Genomic DNA, 13659 nt, shown 5'->3' with positions numbered 1-13659 from the left:
TTGTCAAATGAAGAATTTACACAGTAGGCCTACTAGTCTATTGGCTTTCAAACAACCTGCATTCCATTTGCATAAAAATAAGGAGAGGGCGTCAATCACAGGCTTAATCAGGAAACTTCACTTGATCACAGAAAACTTTATTAGAAACAATATCAACAATATTCTTAAAAAAAATTACATCTTTAAAAAACCAAGGCATTGGAGACACCAAAAAAGTTGTGACTAGTTTAAACCATTCAATAATGAAGCAGATAACATTGGGATGAGAATTTTAATTTAATCTATGAATCAAATATAACAGGTCTACCACACAAGTAACAGCAGTTGCTTCATTCCTGTGGGATAAAAGCTCAGGCCAGAGAAGGAGAGAACCGTCTGAAGCATTCTTAGAATTAATTAGTCAAGGAACACCTGATCTGTGCAGAATCTGATTACATGAACTAGAAAATTCCCTGTTCATTCCACACCAACCCATGTATGCATATGTTACCCCCTGTCCTGACCTGTTGAGTGTGCAACTTAAGCATGTATAATCCATTTATGGAACCACTGGCTCAAAAAACCTTGGCAAAGAGTCACAGAAACAACTACCTCCGCCCTTGGACATTGGTCAACATCCCAAATGTGGCAGGGTGGGTAATTTGTAAAATAGACGCTAAAAAAACATACCAAACCAATGCCCAGATGTCAGCACCAGCAGTTCAAAGCAGTGCACCAAGTCAACGAGAACACCAGACAAGTACTTCCCCCAGCAGGCCTCGGGGGAGATCCACTTTTGAGTTACAGTTTCAGGGGGATGACGGGCCAGTACTTGGGCTGTTTCCTGTCACAGTTCCTGTCGAAGGTGAGCTGCATGGCCGTCTCCATCCCCTGGATCTTGGCGGCGGTTGTCCCGTACAGCTTCTTCATCTCGGCCCCGCGGCGCTCGCCTGGCCGCTCCAAGGGAGGCAGCGCGCTGCGCCAGGACACCCTGTGCATGTCCTGGTCGGCCATCACATAGCTCTCCGCCTGCTCAGCCTCCAGCTGCTGCTGCTTCTCTGCAGGGGAGGGGGGGGGGGGGGAAATGGAGGCTTTACGTGCGAGCTTCACGACGATTCATTATTCAGCAAGCCGTGTCACCTACTGAAACACTAACCAAGCCCATCAGTGCAATGCTCCTATTCCAGAAGAGAGGTTGATTACCGTGCTGGTGTATTTCGGGGAAAGGTTCTTTTGTCAGAGCGTCTGAGCTGTTATGAAGTGACACGGCTTCTACACCTTGACTCAACAGCTACCAATTAAACAGCCCTGTGCGCTCACTAGTTTTGGTTTGCTTCAAATTCACACACACACACATACTTACTAAGCTCTTCCTTGTGCCGCTCTGTCTGAGCAAAATACTGGCGCAGCTCCTCAGTGATCTCCATGTTGCTGACATCGCACTCAATCTCGCTGTCCGAACCATCAGTGTCCGAGCCATAGCCGTCCGTCTCGCTCTCAGAATCATGGCCTACCTCCTCCCTCAGTCCCTTAGCAGTGAGCCCCTCATCGGCCTTACACCCACTCCCTTCATTCTGCCAGTCAGCATAGCGCTCGGGGGTCTTGGGGTACTGGTAGTTGTAGCCTGGGCTAAAAGCAGCCTCCAGAGCCTTCGTGTAGGCATGCCTGTGCCTCTGGTGCCACCGCATAGCCTGCTGATAGTGCTGCCAATACCGGCCATACATTGGGTCAGCAAACCAGGTGGAATCCTTCCCCAGTTCTTCCTATTTATGGCATGAGAGATGGTATGAGAGATTAGATTATGCCCCAAAAGTATGTCACAGAAAGTCTTACGTATCAGAACTACACAGCTACCTTCTGTATTAGTTAGCGCTAGCGTACATGAAGAAGACATTTGAGTAGCAACTACAAACCAATAAAGCTCATCGAGAGACTATGCTGTGAAGTAGGCTACCACACTGCACAGTTGTGCTATGATACTAGCTAGCTAGCTAGCTAACTTACCATGCTGATGTTATGACTTGATTGCTGGTGCTTAGTTTATTTCATTGCCGGACCTAAAGCAATACAAATTGTTAACTTGAACATACGCAAGTGAATTAGCACAAGAGCAATCACTATGAAGATAACTTTGTGTAACTGGCTAAGCTTATTAACTGCATGCCCCAAACAGCTGGCTACAGAAGTTCACGATATGGCATGCGAGAGGGTAGTCGTCAGCTAGCTAGTAGCTATTGCTAACAAACAACGTTACGTACGTCACCGTCTCATGTTATGGAGGCCAGCTAGAGAACGCACGTTAGTTAAAACAGAAATTATTGATACAAAGCATCATTTGACAGTGTATTGTACACGTATATCAAACTTGCATTACTAGTTAGCTACCTTATGTACCTTATGAGCTCACTTAACGCTAGTTGACTACAGTATTTATTGTCAAAAGCATGTCTGCGTGTATGCCACCACCTAGTGGATTGAATAAGATGGACAGGTCTACCTATGCCTGCTTGGACTTGGAATAACCTTTCCACTTGAGGTGCATTGCATTTCCAAGGAAAAACGCGTACCCTGTTTGATTTATCTGCACGAAATACAATCAATCAAAATCGAATAATTTAACAATACATGTTTGAAGCTTCAAATAGTAAGACAGTCATTCCAACTTTCTCTCGCTCAAATGTCATACCTGTAGCTTCAGTGAATCGCGTACATTCGTCAACTAAAACATGGCAATTCTCTCAATCCCGCCCCTCTGTTACTGCTTCTAGCCTAGTATTTACACTGTCTGGTCGGGACTCGGGAGTAGAGTATGGCGGACGCAGGTTCAACTGAATCACAAAAGGTAAACACAAATTACAGCACTTTTTAAAAATCTGATCAGACAATGCATTTTGGATGTAACATGAAATGCAGACGTATTGATAACTTTTTATAAACTTTTTTTTTTTTCAAAAGAAAATAGCAGAAATAAGACAAAGATTCAGCTCGGAATATGCACAAGGTGAGATGTGGAATGCGCTGTGAAGAGAATAATAATTAAAAATATAATACAAAATGTATAGCCTGTAACGAAAGTTACAAGTGTTTCTAATCAAAAGTTAATACATTGTAGAGATAGCTTAGACAAGAAACGTGTGTCGAAAAAAAAGGGGGCAATCATGCATTCCATTTACATGTGTCACAGATTCATGTGACAAGTATGACATCAGGGATGTGGACAGGCTACTGAATGACGACGCTTTGGTGGACGGTTATTTGGACTGGAGGCACTATGTGTTGGAAGACACCTTGAAAATGATCGATGAGAGCCTAAAGTGGAGAAAGGAATTCGAACTGAATGGTGGGTTATCTCTGTTCCAGGAACACTCTGCCATCATCAGATTGATCCAAAACTGGTTGTACCATTTGCAAACGTCACATGTTGGTTACAGTAAACCATCTTAAACCAGTTATTCAAGATGGCATACCAGGGGTAAGAAAACATTGATCACTGTTTGGAAATTAGATATAGACAGGTGGGGAAGGATTATTTAAAGATTTTTACAATGGCATGAAGTTAGACCCTGGGCTGGTTTACAATGAAAATAATTGTAACTACTACAATAGAGAACCCTCTGTTTAGTGAATGCAGAAGGGCTATGTGGGCCACGTGTGTAGGTCCCACATGCACACACAAACACACACACACAAAGACACTTTCATTTTCAGACTAACCTCGGGTTAGTTTGGGAGTCAGGTGGCTGAGCGGCAAAGGAATCGAGTTAGGGAATCGGGCTAGTCATCTGAAGGTCGCTAGTGTGATTCCCGGCCACACCCAATGACGTTGTGTCCTTGGGCAAGGTATTCCACCCTACTTGCCTCGGGGGAATGCCCCTGTACTTACTGTAAATCGCTCTGGATAAGAGCGTCTGCTAAATGTAAATGTAAATGTAGTTTCAATCAGCATACCCATTTCTCTAATTGATGAATCTCTCCTCTTCTAGACATAAATGAAAGCTGTATCCAGAATACTCTCTTCGAGTCCGGTGTGCACTACCTCCATGGCTATGATAAAGAAGGCAACAAACTGTGTATGTGTTTATTGTCTTGAAGAGGAACTCAATCTGAATGTGGCCGTTTTTAAAATCCAAATAGAACATTGTGTTCATGCTGCAGTAAACAGTCGGTTTTGTCCCCAGTCTGGTTTAGGGTGAAGTTACATGTGAAAGACCCGCGGATGTTGCAGGAGAGGAAGAGGTATGTGGCCTTCTGGTTAGAGCGCTACGCCAAGAGAGAACCTGGAATGTCCCTCACTGTGGTGTTCGACATGTCTGAGTCGGGTCTAGGAAATGTCGTAAGAAACTGCTCTCCACACCCCTTCCCTCTGCTCTCACTCATTCCCTCCCTCTCTCTCTCTGTCTCTCTGTCTCTCTCTCTCACTCATTTCCTCTCTCTCACTCATTTCCTCTCTCTCACTCACTCAATCTCAACATCATGGGAGGTTTTTAGTATTTGTTTGGGACACGTGAATGCGTCTTTCGTGAAACCCAATGTCCTTTCGAAATGTACAGCTTCACTGTATCTCGGTATTACTCAGGGATGAGTTTCGGTTATCATTACTGTAAGTCAATTTATCCCTCTCTTTATGATTGTGCTTATGTATGCTCCAAAAAAACTACCCAATGGCCTAATGTGGCATGATTAGACACTAGCCTATGTTGAGCTCAAAGGTAATCTTGGACCATAAAAACTTCTAGAAAAACAAAAGCTGTTGAAAGAGAAATTAGATAGGCTATTAGTTCCTTTTTTAAGAGAATATCTGCAATATTGGCTTTTTGCACACACACACAAACACACACACAGTGGACTATCCAGTGTTAGGACATCACAATGTTTGTATAATAAAAGGCTATGATATTTTCTTGGGGGTATTACGGGTCATATGATTGAGTAAACAGAAACAGTATGTGAGTGCAAAGAGCCAAAGTTAGCTTCTCTGTCTTATCTGGGTCAGGCGTTAGCTTGGGGCTCTAAGTCTGTTCAGAAAGATATACAGCTGCGTCTTTACTGAACATGTTTCCTCTCTTATTGCTCCAAATGATGTCTTTATGCGATCAGTATCTGCTCTGTCCCTTCTCTTGTAGGACATGGAGTTTGTGAAGTACATCATTAATTGCTTCCAGGTATATTACCCAAGATTGCTTTGTAAGTAGCTGAGGATAATACAGTGCTTTTGTCCCTCTTGTTTATGATTTGTGGCATTTTAGTAATCCAGGATCATGTTCCTTTTAATGTGCTGGACTTGCATTGTCTCTTTGACATTTCAAAAACATTTTAACTTATTGGAAAATCATATGGTATGTTTAACCTGCATGGGACCCCCATCTGATAATCGCCCTTAAAGGGAAAGCTCATGTCTCGTTTGTGTTTCTTTAATTCTGTTGATTTTCAGCTAAAATGCTCATGTATGACATGCCATGGATCATGAATGGTGAGTCATGGCGAGTATTTCAGTTCATTTAAGTCTATTCAAGACCATGCTGGCCTGCCCATCTCAACAACCACCATTAGCACTGATTATATCACAGCTCTGTTTGTAATCCCAGTTGCCTAATCTACACCCTAGCTGCTTGGAGGGTCACTAAGACCTGGCTGGACCCAGACGCCATCGACAAGCTGAAGTTTGTCTCCAAGAGTGACATCCAGACTTACGTCGACGCAGAACACCTACCTTCTTACATGGGAGGAACAGTACGTTCCATACAGCTGCAGTACCAGACACACCTTAACAGTATCTACACAGAGTCCACATCTACTTTCTGCTTTGCATACAGTTCAGAAGACACCTTTCTGCTTGTCTAAACGTTTTTTAGTTTCAATGTATGCTGTCCACATAATTCCTCTGTCCATTGGATTAAAATATACATTGATGCTGGGTGCATACAGTACACAAACACTCACACATATTTAGCCTCATTAGCATGTAGCCACAGCTGTATATTATGTATGACTACACCTAAAGGGACTGTATTCTCAATGAAAACAATACAGACAGCCTACAGCTGCGTCTGCTGACAGCATACAACACTCATAATACACTAATTGGAAGGTTCAGGTAATGCTGTGAGTTGCACTAAAGAACGTGATCGCTTCTGTGTTGCCTGGGATCTGGTTTGGCCAAAGTATCTCTTCTGTTAACGTCGAATTCACAGGACCCCTTCAAATACAGCTATCCACCTCTGCCCGACGATGACTTCCAGCGGTCCATATCCGATCCTGGACATGAGGATGACATGGAGGTGAAAGATGGAGAGCAGGATGGTGAGATGGCAGAGCCAGCCGTCATCCCCAAAAAGGTGCCGCCGTCCATGCCTTCATCCGACAAACCGCCTAGTTCAGAGCCGTCCTACTGTCCAATTCTAGTCATATGTAGCGAGCATGGATAATAGCATAGCATATAGATAACAGATACATTTGTTCTCCATCTCTATCCATTTGGAGGAGCAGGTGTCCTTTTCTGAGGATGGGGACATGGACACTGTGAGCAGAGTCAGGACAGCTAGGAGACCCACGACGACTTGGAAAGGCTGTTTGCTCCATGTCAGGTTAGAGTTGACTTTGAGGTTAAAGACTGTACTCATTTATTTTGTTCATGTTTTGACTTTTTTGTATCCATTTGAATGTACAGTGTAATACATATTTTTGTCTATGTCCTACATCATTACTGTGGTGTAGTACAGTGTCACCATGCTTTACTCCATATTAGGTTATATTTTGCATTGATGTTACAAACTTAAAATGGAATAGAATATTTAGCAGTTATGCACACAATATAATTTGCAGGTGCATGTACAGTGTACTGCTTGGAATATGTATGGGGACTTTGGCGCACCACGCTTCTGCAGAGTGAGCACACGGGCTAAACCACTTGTTTTTGAAGTGAAGTGACAAGACAGAGAGAAAAGGAAAGCACAGAAATGGGGTTTTCAGCATTTGATCTTGTTTATTTTCCTGCTGCAGTCCTGCTGAAGAGCTGTGCTTTGGCTCCCAAGAGAGCGACAAGAAATGTCTGATCGTCCTTAATAATGTCACCAAAAACCCAGTGGCCTTTAAGGTAAGTCTTGCTCAGTGGACTCTAGAATGTCCCTCTTTAAACACTGGATAACCTATGTGTTCATCCGTGTACATCCAATCACAACCAAAACAATACCAGAAAAGTGGAAACAACAAAAGCAAGTAGAAAATCAAGTGCTTACTTATACACTAGAAACTAATTTAGTAACTAATTTAGTAACTAATTTAGTACTAAAGTAGTTAAAAAAAACAGGAAGGAAGGCTCCAGACAATCATCACTTCACTGCTGTTCGCCATATTTAGGTATACATGTGTATACATAAATGAATGCATACATAGATGTATTTTTGGCTTATTTGACAACCCTCCTATCTATGGTTTTAGGTACGCACCACAGCACCAAACAAGTACAGGGTGAAGCCCAGCAACAGTAGCTGTGAGCCAGGGACTAATGCAGAGATCATGGTGTCCCTGCATGGAGGTGCTTCATCTATCCCATTCAACCCTTTAGTCCTACTCTGTAAAGTCCTACACTGCGTATGCAATATAAAAACATGAATAGGATCTGTAGACCTGTATTTAATATATATATAGAAATGGGAGAAAAAATCTGTTAGTCCTAGATTATTTCTGATCGGCTGTTGGACCCGATTGCATGTCTTCTGATTGGCTGTGCAGCTTCTGTGCCCTCGCCTCAGGACCGTTTCTTGATCATGGCAGCAGAGATGGAACAGAACAGTGGGACAGGCCCAGATCTGACCTCCTTCTGGAAGGGCATCCAACGAAACAAAATGATGGAGCACAGGTGAGATTGTCCACTTTTATTAAGATGAACAAAACACAAACATCAAGTGCCCTACTAAAGTATTTGTAGAAAATGTAACAATTAAGAACAGTGTTGGTTGTTTATGTGTCTCCAAAGACAATTATACCTCAGATGTGCATTGATAAAGTGCTTGTCTGTACCTGTAGGCTGCAATGTCACATCCTGGAAGGCCTCAAGCCTGCCCTCAACCCAGTAAGAAACAGCCAAAAAGAACAGCCCAAAATACAGGAGGCCAACGGGTACCAAGACATGCACACCACTGTGAGTCACCAGTGCAATTAGTTCATGTGGTCGAAGTGTTCAGCGGATATTTAGCGTTTCGAAGTGTGAAAGTATTACAGAATACGTTAATACAGAGGTGTCAAAGCATTTTAGAACCTATCTAAACCTCTGTGTTTTGCGTTGTTGAACGAGCCGTTCCTTGCATCCTCTGTTCCCTGCAGCTCTTGCACATGTTGGCCAGCAGCACCAGGCTGGAGCAGAAGTTGGAGCGATGCCTGTGGTCCCAGAAGGTTCTGACAGCCATGGTGACGGCACTGACAGGCTTGGGGTTCGCTGCTTTCTACATGTTGTACACTGGGGTCAATGCACAGTAGCGGCACCGGACCATGGAGAACTGGGCCTGTGTATGGAACATGGATGTAACGTTGAGGGGCAGAGCACTTACCAACCAATCATAGATGGGAGTCTCAATGATGAAGGAGCCATTCGTGGAGAAAAGAGAGCAATCGTGTTTTCTGAACATTACGATTCTTTTCATGTTATTTTAATACTCACCCATTTACACTGTGTTTGTTGATCTGTAATGACGTCTGATTTGGTAATCACAGAATCATGTTCCACCTCAATTGTTTACGGTGACATTTGGAATGAACAAATACAATGTTGTCTCATTAATTATTAATTGCAGTGACTTTGCACACTTAGTCTGAGTTACCAAGAACATTGTGGTTTCCTAATATTGCTAAAAACTGAAAATAAACGTTGAGCAGTGAATGGTAGTTGCCAGGGCTGCACAGCTATCTACCCCATTGTCATGTACTTATAGAGCCCACAGACGTTTTACACCTCAATACATCAAATACCACTTCCTCCTGCTCAAGTTTCTGTATGTGTTTTGTAGGTCGGAAACAAGCAACAGTGCTGAGCCTCTTAAAACATAACCCCTTACCTTGTGTGTTTGGGGAGACGGAGCTTGTTCAAGGGTGAACGTGTCTTGCTCTGCATCAATATTTAGCCTGAAACTTTGAGTTGACATCCAGACAGACAGGTCCACAGAATAATATATTGGTTAGTTGGTTTTACTGGGTAGAATGTGGAAAAGTGCATTCAGGTTTGTTGTGCTTTTGGGACTGCAGGGAATGTACACAGCCATTGAGGGTAAGTCCAGATAATAGTTTCATTTGAATGATTCCCTGCATTTTCTTTGTGACTTGTTCCTGCATTCTTGTCCCTGTAGATTCAGTACACATACATTTTACATTGTATTAATTTAGCTGACACTTTTGAACAAAGCAACACACAGATAATGCCTATAATAATAATAACAGTAGATAATCAAGTATCTGTTTACTTAACTAATATGATTTGAGCATACAGTATTCCCAGTCTATCCCATCATCCACTAATAATATCAATGTGTCTTTTTTTCCAGAAACTCTATTTTGTGCTCTCAGAAATGTCAAATTCCACTCCTATATGCACCTACCCATCATTTGAGGAAATGCTTGCTGTCAATTGTGAGATACATACAGTGAATAATTTGACATATGGATGTGCAATTGCGTATCGATTTGACATTAATAAAATACACACAAGTTGTGTCTCCAGAGTCACCATGCACGTAGAGAAGGAAAGAACATTTTTACACTTCATACATCCAACAGCATCTGATGAAGGGAACTACAAATGTCAGTGTATCTTTCATGGAGGAACAAATTTCACAAATATCAGTGTTTCTTACAAAGGTAAGTGTTCCATAGATTAAAGTTATTAAGTACTGCTGCTACTGCATTGTGTTCTGTGTTCAACTTACAATGTACAGTGTGTCATCAAGTTCTCAGTATTATGATCATTATGATGATAATTATTATTAATGAGACAAACAAGATCAACATAAATAGTGTAAAACACAAAACCTTGCTTTCCGCACGCAGAATCTCATGCGTCTATGACTGAAGAAGGCCCCTACTACCCTAAGGTGACGGTGATGATGGGAGGTTTGGCAGTGACCATGGTTGCTGTTGTACTTGTTGGAGTAACTCTGAAGAAAATACATCTCTGGTAAGAGATTAGCTCACTCAAAAAGAACAGAAAAGGATGACAATGACGACTCATTCTGTAAACTGGTGATTCAAGTCACCAGATTATCTTGCTATGTTAATGACCACTCATTAGCGCTTGCCTTAATATAGTAAATACATTTGTGTGTTTCAAATACAACGCACATGCTAAGATATAATTAGAGATGGACAGGTTGTAGGTCTCCATTTCAATCTTAACCACTATAGGTCCTTTCACTTCTCGTCTAGTGTGTCAGAGCGGTTATGAGAACAGTATGCTTATACCCCTTAAAGCAGACAAACAGTGCTAGAGACATTGTTACATAGGCCTATTATTTACCACTGTGTTCATTCTTTTCTCTTTTCTTTTTTGCCCAAAAGGAAACTTCACCAGCAAAACTGTGTCCCTTCCAAAGAGTTTCACGTAAAACATGATGTCTTTATGAACTCAAATGAATTCACAGCACTTCGGTATAGGGTATCAATGATTATGCCTTTAAATGTCCATGAATACAGTACCAGTCAAAAGTTTGGACACATTTTCCCAAAATGTGTCCAAACTTTTGACTGGTACTGTACATAAAATGTGTTTATTCTAAGTCATGTTGGTTGATTGCTCAGTGAGACTGCTTTGCTTGTGTCTTTTAGAAGGTGCAGGATATTGAGCCAACGAGCCGTACAACACATTCATATTGAGAACCAATGGGCTGTACTCAACTGCCCAGCTGGTCATCCAGTTGAACTCCCTGTGCTGATGATGACGACTGACTTATACTATACACACTGGTCACAACTCTTTTTGACTCTTACCATAGTCTGCTTCCCAACCACTTTCCAGTAACATTACTTCTTTGGCTCTCTTCCAACTTCATTACTTATCAATATTGGTTTCCGCCCCACTCCCCCCCCCCCCCCCACCCACTCAATAATCAATATTTCTGATAATCACAGAATCATGTTGCACCTAAATTGTTTACTGTGACATGTGTAATTAACAAATACAATGTTGTCTCATTTATTATTAATAAAAGTGACTTTGCACCCTTCATCTGAGTTACCAAGAACATGTGCACATGTGGTTTCCTAATGTTGCTAAAACTGAAAATAAACGTTGAGCAGTGAATAGTAGTTGCCAGGGCTGCACAGCTATCTACCCCATTGTCATATACTTATAGAGCCCACAGACCCACAGACTCCTCAATACATCAAATACCACTTCCTCCTGCACAAGTTTCTGTACGTGTTTTTTAGGTCGGAAACAAGCGACAGTGCTGAGACTCTTAAAACATAACCCCTTAGTTTGTGTGTTTGGGGAGACGGAGCTTGTTCAAGGGTGAACGTGTCTTGCTCTGCATCAATATTTAGCCTGAAACTTTGAGTTGACATCCAGACAGACAGGTCCACAGAATAATATATTGGTTAGTTGGTTTTACTGGGTAGAATGTGGAAAAGTGCATTCAGGTTTGTTGTGCTTTTGGGACTGCAGGGAATGTACACAGCCATTGGGGGTAAGTCCAGATAATAGTTTCATTTGAATGATTCCCTGCATTTTCTTTGTAACTTGTTCCTGCATTCTTGTCCCTGTAGATTCAGTACACATACATTTTACATTGTATTAATTTAGCTGACACTTTTGAACAAAGCAACACACAGATAATGCCTATAATAATGATAACAGTAGATAATCAAATATCGTTTTACTTAACAAATATGATTTGAGCATAGAGTATTCCCAGTCTATCCCATCATCCACTAATAATATCGATGTGCCTTTTATTCATTTTTTCCAGAAACTCTCTATTTTGTGCTCTCAGAAATGTCAAATTCCACTCCTATATGCACCTACCCATCATTTGAGGAAATGCTTGCTGTCAATTGTGAGATACATACAGTGAATAATTTGACATATGGATGTACAATTTCGTATCGATTTGACATTAATAAAATACACACAAGTTGTGTCTCCAGAGTCACCATGCACGTAGAGAAGGAAAGAACATTTTTACACTTCATACATCCAACAGCATCTGATGAAGGGAACTACAAATGTCAGTGTGTCTTTCATGGAGGAACAAATTTCACAAATATCAGTGTTTCTTACAAAGGTAAGTGTTCCATAGATTAAAGTTATTAAGTACTGCTGCTACTGCATTGTGTTCTGTGTTCAACTTACAATGTACAGTGTGTCATCAAGTTCTCAGTATTATGATCATTATGATGATAATTATTATTAATGAGACAAACAAGATCAACATAAATAGTGTAAAACACAAAACCTTGCTTTCCGCACGCAGAATCTCATGCGTCTATGACTGAAGAAGGCCCCTACTACCCTAATGTGACGGTGATGATGGGAGGTTTGGCAGTGACCATGGTTGCTGTTGTACTTGTTGGAGTAACTCTGAAGAAAATACATCTCTGGTAAGAGATTAGCTCACTCAAAAAGAACAGAAAAGGATGACAATGACGACTCATTCTGTAAACTGGTGATTCAAGTCACCAGATTATCTTGCTATGTTAATGACCACTCATTAGCGCTTGCCTTAATATAGTAAATACATTTGTGTGTTTCAAATACAACGCACATGCTAAGATATAATTAGAGATGGACAGGTTGTAGGTCTCCATTTCAATCTTAACCACTATAGGTCCTTTCACTTCTCGTCTAGTGTGTCAGAGCGGTTATGAGAACAGTATGCTTATACCCCTTAAAGCAGACAAACAGTGCTAGAGACATTGTTACATAGGCCTATTATTTACCACTGTGTTCATTCTTTTCTCTTTTCTTTTTTGCCCAAAAGGAAACTTCACCAGCAAAACTGTGTCCCTTCCAAAGAGTTTCACGTAAAACATGATGTCTTTATGAACTCAAATGAATTCACAGCACTTCAGTATAGGGTATCAATGATTATGCCTTTAAATGTCCATGAATACAGTACCAGTCAAAAGTTTGGACACATTTTCCCAAAATGTGTCCAAACTTTTGACTGGTACTGTACATAAAATGTGTTTATTCTAAGTCATGTTGGTTGATTGCTCAGTGAGACTGCTTTGCTTGTGTCTTTTAGAAGGTGCAGGATATTGAGCCAACGAGCCGTACAACACATTCATATTGAGAACCAATGGGCTGTACTCAACTGCCCAGCTGGTCATCCAGTTGAACTCCCTGTGCTGATGATGACGACTGACTTATACTATACACACTGGTCACAACTCTTTTTGACTCTTACCATAGTCTGCTTCCCAACCACTTTCCAGTAACATTACTTCTTTGGCTCTCTTCCAACTTCATTACTTATCAATATTGGTTTCCGCCCCACTCCCCCCCCCCCCCCACCCACTCAATAATCAATATTTCTGATAATCACAGAATCATGTTGCACCTAAATTGTTTACTGTGACATGTGTAATTAACAAATACAATGTTGTCTCATTTATTATTAATAAAAGTGACTTTGCAGCCTTCATCTGAGTTACCAAGAACATGTGCACATGTGGTTTCCTAATGTTGCTAAAACT

At 41.4% G+C, this 13659-nt stretch overlaps 2 protein-coding genes and 1 long non-coding RNA gene across 15 annotated transcripts; 2 read left to right on the top strand and 1 right to left on the bottom strand.

Moving 5' to 3' along the window:
* Positions 1-116: 116 nt before the first annotated feature.
* Positions 117-2752, bottom strand: gemin8 (gem (nuclear organelle) associated protein 8). 5 transcript variants are annotated; one of them, XM_047030694.1, is made up of 4 exons: positions 2666-2752; positions 1984-2036; positions 1343-1742; positions 117-1037 (listed from the first exon to the last, which is right to left on the bottom strand). In XM_047030694.1, exons 2-4 carry the CDS (start codon positions 1984-1986, stop codon positions 781-783), a joined length of 660 nt encoding a protein of 219 aa, XP_046886650.1. In that variant the 5' UTR covers positions 1987-2036; positions 2666-2752; the 3' UTR covers positions 117-780. The 5 variants fall into 5 exon arrangements, with proteins under 5 accessions (XP_046886650.1, XP_046886652.1, XP_046886649.1 ...); XM_047030696.1 differs by lacking the exon at positions 2666-2752 and adding an exon at positions 2477-2653; XM_047030693.1 differs by lacking the exon at positions 2666-2752 and adding an exon at positions 2365-2462.
* On the top strand, positions 2687-11186 carry LOC124474501 (motile sperm domain-containing protein 2-like). 9 transcript variants are annotated; one of them, XM_047030686.1, is made up of 20 exons: positions 2687-2821; positions 2935-2980; positions 3164-3319; positions 3963-4049; positions 4158-4312; positions 5103-5163; positions 5411-5449; positions 5585-5709; positions 6171-6314; positions 6466-6563; positions 6979-7072; positions 7417-7513; positions 7711-7837; positions 8005-8119; positions 8302-9238; positions 9513-9597; positions 9745-9825; positions 10015-10141; positions 10522-10618; positions 10789-11186. In XM_047030686.1, the coding sequence occupies exons 1-15, from the start codon at positions 2789-2791 to the stop codon at positions 8452-8454; spliced, it is 1530 nt and encodes a 509-aa protein (XP_046886642.1). In that variant the 5' UTR covers positions 2687-2788; the 3' UTR covers positions 8455-9238; positions 9513-9597; positions 9745-9825; positions 10015-10141; positions 10522-10618; positions 10789-11186. The 9 variants fall into 9 exon arrangements, with proteins under 9 accessions (XP_046886642.1, XP_046886645.1, XP_046886644.1 ...); XM_047030689.1 differs by having other exon boundaries at positions 9689-9825; positions 10522-11186; XM_047030688.1 differs by having other exon boundaries at positions 9677-9825; positions 10522-11186.
* Positions 11187-11654: 468 nt separating this feature from the next.
* On the top strand, positions 11655-13594 carry LOC124474504. The gene is made up of 4 exons (XR_006956840.1): positions 11655-12245; positions 12435-12561; positions 12942-13038; positions 13209-13594. It is a non-coding gene; the product is annotated as an uncharacterized LOC124474504 (long non-coding RNA).
* Positions 13595-13659: the final 65 nt, after the last annotated feature.

The sequence above is a fragment of the Hypomesus transpacificus genome, chromosome 12 (assembly GCF_021917145.1).
Source record: "Hypomesus transpacificus isolate Combined female chromosome 12, fHypTra1, whole genome shotgun sequence".
In the NCBI taxonomy this organism is placed as follows: domain Eukaryota; kingdom Metazoa; phylum Chordata; class Actinopteri; order Osmeriformes; family Osmeridae; genus Hypomesus; species Hypomesus transpacificus.
The sequence above is the reverse complement of the archived record's forward strand: the minus strand, read 5'-3'. Positions and strand labels throughout refer to the sequence as shown.

Bases quoted from the DNA above. Each gene is read 5' to 3' on its own strand.
- gemin8 (XM_047030694.1), bottom strand. The intron at 1,038-1,342 runs GTAAGTATGTGT...CCTCCCCTGCAG, and splicing joins GCGGCACAAGGAAGAGCTTA to AGAAGCAGCAGCAGCTGGAG.
- LOC124474501 (XM_047030692.1), top strand. From the start codon at position 2,789: ATGGCGGACGCAGGTTCAACTGAATCACAAAAG. The intron at 5,450-5,584 runs GTGAGTCATGGC...TCTACACCCTAG, and splicing joins CATGCCATGGATCATGAATG to CTGCTTGGAGGGTCACTAAG. The intron at 6,564-6,978 runs GTTAGAGTTGAC...TTCCTGCTGCAG, and splicing joins GGCTGTTTGCTCCATGTCAG to TCCTGCTGAAGAGCTGTGCT.